Raw genomic sequence first — 6,000 nt, forward strand, 5'->3', positions numbered from 1 at the left:
CAATCCTCTACACCTAACAGTTTTGCTCAGGCCAGCTCAGGTGAAGAACAACAAAAACTTAAAAAAAAAAAAAAAAAAAAAAGACAGATATATGTGTTTTGGATGTTACCCTGGAAACTACAGTCTCCCCAGAAGAAATCTGTCAGATGATTTAGCATTTAATAGACCACACAGATTTGAAACAGCGGGACCCTGGAGGAAAGGGGTTTGGAAACAAAGGGTGCCTTTGCATGTGGGGATTTTAATTTTGATGAAAAAGAGAAACATGCCTTTTGGCTGTTTTCATGTGTCCTAATAGGGAAACTCTTGGGTCTAAATGTAGAGGTACAGGAGCTGTGTTCATCTCTAAGAAAAAAACAGAGCTGGCCAGTTGAGCCTGGGAACAGGGTTTGCATCTGCCTGAAATTTATGAGCAAGCGTAGCCTATTTTTCTTGTACTTCTTTGTCTCAAAGAAAACTTATTAACAGCCAAGGAGAAAGTGAAGTTAAACTCTGTTGCAGGGTCTCCCTGGAATACTCTTTTAGCCACCTTTTGTTTTTGCAGTAAAAGGAGGAATGAGCATTGAATGAAGACAAGGATGAAGACTGACCATCTAAAACATCTGTTAGTGATAGTTTGGGTTTCATTTTGGGAAAATTCAGTGTTTTTGAAAAAACCAAATGGTTTTGTGGGTCTGGCACTGGACTGAGTGTTGGGAATGTGGATTCTGGTCTCTGTTTTGTCATTAACAGAGTGCCCAGTTTTGGGAGCATCCCTTACATCTACTCTCTGCCTCATATTTACTGCCTGAAATAGAGGATTTCTTCTGTTTGCTCTCAAGGGATATTATAATTTAATTTTTATTTTATTTATTGTTGGAGACAAGGTCTTCTTCTGTTGCCTAAACTGGAGTGCACTGGTGCAATTATAGCTCACTGCAGCCTCGACCTCCTGGCCTTAAGGGATCCTCCTGCCTCAGCCTCACAAAGTGCTTGCTTGGATAATAGGCACGAGCCACTGTTCCTGGCTAATTTAATATTTTGGAATAATTGTAGACATCATGAAGAAAATCAATGTTTATTTATTTATTTCCTTTTTTGAGATGGAGTCTTGCTTTTGTCTACCAGGCTGGAGTGTAATGGTGTGATCTCAGCTCACTGCAACCTCCACCTCTGGGTTCAAGTCATTCTCCTGCATCAGCCTCCCAAGTGGCTGGGATTACAGGTGCCTGCCATCCTGCCCAGCTCATTTTTGTATTTTTAGCAGAGATGGGGTTTCACCATGTTGGTCAGACTGGTCTCGAACTCCTGACCTCAGGTAATCCACCCACCTTGGCTTCCCAAAGTGCTGGGATTCCAGGCATGAGCCACTGCGCCTGACCTGATTACTTGTTTTAAATATAGGCCTGATTAGGCTTGTAACCACTCTATTTGGCTTCACTGAAGGGCTGCCAAGAGATGGACTTTTGAGAGCGACGCTGCAAGATAATTGAGGTCCTAAGTAAGGCCGTGAGAGGTTGTGGAGTGGAATCCAGATGAGCTTGCTGCTGTCAAATGGCAATGGGGAGCTACACTGAGAAACTCAAAACAGAGTGACCTCAAGTGATCTGCCCTGCCTTGGCCTCCCAAAGTGCTGGGATTACAGGCGTGAGCCACTGTGCCTGGTCCTTCTTTTATTCTTTATTTCTTCCTCCTTCCTTCCCCCTCCCCTCTCCTCCATTCCTTTTCCCTCCTCTCTTTCGTCCCCCCTCCCCTTTTTCCTTCCTTGCTTCTTTCCTTTCTTCCTTCCCCAGGGTCTTGCTCTCTCACCTAGGCTGGAGTGCAGTGGCATGATCACTGCACCATGACTTTCAGGCTCAAGTGATCCTCCTGCCCCAGCCTCCCAAGTAGCTAAGACTACAGGTGCATGCCACCATGTCTGGCTAATTTAATTTTTTTTTTTTTCTTTTTTTTGGAGACAGTCGTACTCTTTTGCCCAGGCTGGAGTGCAGTGGTGTGATCCTGGCTTACTGCAACCTCCGCCTCTCGAGTTCAAGCGATTCTCCTGCCTCAGCCACCTGAGTAGCTGGGATTACAGGTGTGCACTACCACGCCTGGCTAATTTTGTATTTTTAGTAGAGACGGGGTTTCACCATGTTAGCCAGGCTGATCTCAAATTTCCGACCTCAGGTGATTCGCCCGCCTTGGTCTCCCAAAGTGCTGGGATTACAGGCGTGAGCCTCCGTGCCTGGCCTAATTTTTAAATTTTTTTGTAGTAACAAAGTCCCACTATATTGCCCAGGCTGGTCTCAAATTCCTGGCCTCAAGCAATTCTCCCACCTTGGCCTCCCAAAGTGCTGGGATTATAGGCATGAGCCACCATGCCCAACCTAGTGTTGTAAAATTTCCATATCCATCAGATTGCCAAATGGTGGAGGACTTTACTCTATCCTCTCCCTTTGCCTACTGTGGTACGCTTGGCTCAGTAGGAGGAGGGGCTGGAGTTGGGTGGGAAAGTACATGAGGCATTGGAATCAGATAACCCTGGGTCTGTATTCTGCACATGCCACCTGTGAGTGGCTGAGCTGGGCTTCTGGCCAGCACTCGAAGGCCACATTCCTAGTTATAGAAGTTCCTTTCACCTTGCTGAAGATGGGGAGAGCTGCACCAGACCACCTCTCAGGGTTTCCTAATGCAAATCCTTGAACCCTGCAGAAGTGAGCATCCAGAGAGGTGGGAGCTACTTGTATACACACTGTCTGTGCCCTCCTCATCTCCCCCACCTGCAGCATGAAACACCTGTAATGCTTTATTCTGTTTATTGTCTCCCTTTCTCATTAGACCTGAGCTCTGGGATACTGTGGGCTTAAGTACTTCTGAAAATTTGTATGGCATCTGCTGGGTGAATTTTCTTAGGGTGCTGGGCTGGTTGTTAGGACAGCCTGGGTGACTGGCCTCATTCATGGCAGGGGCAGCAGATGGAGAGCGGTCCCGGAAGGATTTGAGGAGCTGCACGGAGTCAGGCCCAGCCTCTGGCCTCCTGATGGCCACCTTTCTCAGGATCTAGGATACTAATTCAGAAACTCTTGACTGCTGGAGGCTGTGATTGACCCACTGAGAGCTTTTAGGCATGTGGATGTGAGTCAGCCAGGATTGATGGAGCATTGACTGCTAATTAGACTCCTCTGGGAAGGTAGAGGGGGACAACACATAATGCCTTCGCTGTGGGAGCTTCATCAAGGGGATGATTCTTGAACGGACATCTTTTCCTCCCTCTTTCCACAGGGGCATGCTAGCCCTGTCATTCTAGGAGTTTATTATCCTTCAGACACAGCTACTTATGTTTTTAATTCCCTCACAGGATGAAGACATGAAGAGAAAGTTTCAAGATCTTCTGTCTGAGGAAAATGAATCCACAGCTCTAGTCCAGGTTCTAGCCCAGGTATTCATATTCCTGATGATTACTAAATGTAGTCTGGGCTTAAGGAGCTGATAAGCAAAGATGATGAAATTCAAGATTTTCCTGAGTAGCAATTGCTTAACATTGTTTCAGTTATAATATAGTAGAAACTCTTTTAACTTGATTCACTCCAGCACCCTTAGATTTAAAAATGCAGGATATGTTTAATATCTAACACATAATAGATAAGCACAGCTAGGGATTGTCATCCAAAAGGTCACCTGCAAGGCAATTTCGAAAGACTCTATTAGAGGCTCAAATATAAATTTGTTGGAAAAATTAAAATTTGGGTCAGTAGTTGATTCCTTGATTACAATTTTATTCTTTAAAGTTCTTTGTGAGTATAAGTTAATTCCAGTCCTGCTTTTTTGTTGTTGTTGTTGTTGAATGGTAGCTGTCCTTTTTCCCACTGTTTCCTCCTCCCCGATTTTTTTTTTTCTTGAGACAGAGTCTTGGTCTGTCACTCAGGCCGGAGTGCAGTGGTGCAATCTCAGCTCACTGCAACCTCTGCCTCCTGGGTTCAAGCAGTTCTCCTGCCTCAGTCTCCCAAGTATCTGGGACTACAGGTGTCCTCCACTGCACCCAGCTAATTTTTGTATTTTTAGGTGAGATGGGGTTTTGCCATGTTGGTCAGGCTTGTCTCGAACTTTTGACCTGAAGCGATCTGCCCCCGTCGGCCTCCCAAAGTGCTGGGATTACAGGCGTGAGTCACCGCACCCAGCCTTCCTCCCAATTTTATATATGGGAAAACAACTAAGGCACAAAGGTTGTCTTCCTGCAAAAGACTAAGACTTGGGGCTTCAACTGAGAAGTATTATAGTCCTTTTAAACATGATATTTAGAAGAGGATGATCAAGAGGAAGTTGGTTATGCTACTTGCTTTCAGTATACATCATTCAGAGGTCAGAAGCCATAAGGGAGAGAAATATCTATTAGATAAGCATGTCTGAGTTAGGGGCTGTGGTGAGGACTCAGTTGTCAATGATGACAACCAGTAATTTTTGGTACTAGAATTTCACATCAAATGCCCCCACTTTACTGAAAGTATATTGAGGAACTTTGATAATCTTAAAGAAGCCAGTGATTTTCTTTTGAACATTTCTCCATTTTCCTTTATTTTCAGCCTGCTACTAGTCGAAAGCGGCCCCGTGAAGGGGAAGCCGAGGGTGCTGAGACCACAAAGCGCCCGGCTGTGTGTGCTGCTGTGTTGTGAACTCCGTGGTTTGAACATGAAAGAAATGCACCTTTTTTCACTCTGTCATCTTTCTTTTCTTTGAGTCTGTTTTTTATAGTTTGTATTTTAATTATGGGAATAATTGCTTTTTGACAGTCACTGATGTACAATTAAAAACCTAATGGAACTTGGGCTTTGTGCTTCTGCTTGATAATTGGTTCTTTAGTTGAATGGCTTTATTATTTATTTATTTGAGACGGAGTCTCACTCTGTTGTCCAGCCTGAAGTGCAGTGGTGCAAGCTTGGCTCGCTGCAATCTCTGCTTCCCAGGTTCAAGCGATTCTCATGCCTCAGCCTCCCGAGTAGCTGGGATTACAGGTATGCGCCACCTTGCCCAGCTAATTTTTATATTTTTTGTAGAGACAGGGTTTTGCCATGTTGGCCAGCCTGGTCTTGAACTTCTGACCTCAGGTGATCCACCTGCCTCGGTCTCTTAAAGTGCTGGGATTACACGCGTGAGCCACTGCGCCTAGCCTGAATGGCTTTTTTATATTTAAAGTTGTTGTGTGCCTTTCATCTGGCTATCACTAGGCAGGTTTCCCAGGATGTCACCCTGATCTCAGCCTGTGAGAGCTGAATACAAATTCTAAGGGCCCCTTGGAAAGTTCCAGGGAAAGGAGCATAGCGAGGTTGGGGGTGGAGTTTGTACAGACTAGCTGGCTGGCTGCTGACATCTTCATGAGAACAGCAGGTACCTTGGTGCATAATAACAGGCCAGGTTATATTCTCATCCTCGCCCTCATAAAGATACAGGTCTACAGTCTCTGAAATCTTTGGGCCAGATAATTTGTGAAATTTAATTATCCAATTTTAGGAAGGTGGTAAGGCATATCTACTATGTCTATATGTAGCACCCCAGGGGAGTCCTACACATGTGGAGTCCTACCCCAGTGGAGACCAAACATGTTAATATTTCCACAGCAAATATTCACAGTAAGAGGGATAGAGAAAGATTATAGGTAGCTGCATATTGGTTCATATCAGTCTTTTCTTCCAAATGAGCTGCAATGACTTGTTTTTGAGAGCTGTTTGGGTTTTGGAAGTGGAGATAAGGCATGTGGTTATGTCTTGTTGACCCAATAATGATCAGGGAGGCCCTGTGCAAAGACTTACCCTTGGCTGCTCTTGTCCTCGCAGTGATTCTATGAGTGAGGTCCTGTAGCCACTGTCATGTCACAGGTGAGGAAACCAAAGTTAGAGGAGGAAGGTAACTTTTCTGATGTCGCACAGCTGGTAAATGGCAGAGCTGGGACCCAACCCAGGTCTTTTTGATTCTAAAACTAATGTTCCTTATTGTCCACTGAATCTGCTTTTATAACTTTGCTTGGTTGACGCTAGGACACTTTGT

General features: G+C 44.9%; 1 protein-coding gene across 7 annotated transcripts in view; it reads left to right on the plus strand.

Moving 5' to 3' along the window:
* CHEK2 (checkpoint kinase 2) overlaps positions 1 to 4,784 on the plus strand; it is a 55,990-nt gene extending 51,206 nt beyond the window's left edge. For all 7 annotated transcript variants that reach the window (XM_063623404.1, XM_055252867.2, XM_055252870.2 and 4 more), the window contains 2 exons: positions 3,320 to 3,400; positions 4,542 to 4,784. In XM_063623404.1, coding sequence (XP_063479474.1) covers positions 3,320 to 3,400; positions 4,542 to 4,631 — 171 coding nt within the window. In that variant the 3' untranslated portion in view covers positions 4,632 to 4,784. The remainder of the gene's footprint in view (positions 1 to 3,319; positions 3,401 to 4,541) is intronic.
* The last annotated feature ends 1,216 nt before the right edge of the window (positions 4,785 to 6,000 follow it).

Source organism: Symphalangus syndactylus, chromosome 18, assembly GCF_028878055.3.
Source record: "Symphalangus syndactylus isolate Jambi chromosome 18, NHGRI_mSymSyn1-v2.1_pri, whole genome shotgun sequence".
Classification (NCBI taxonomy): Eukaryota; Metazoa; Chordata; class Mammalia; order Primates; family Hylobatidae; genus Symphalangus; species Symphalangus syndactylus.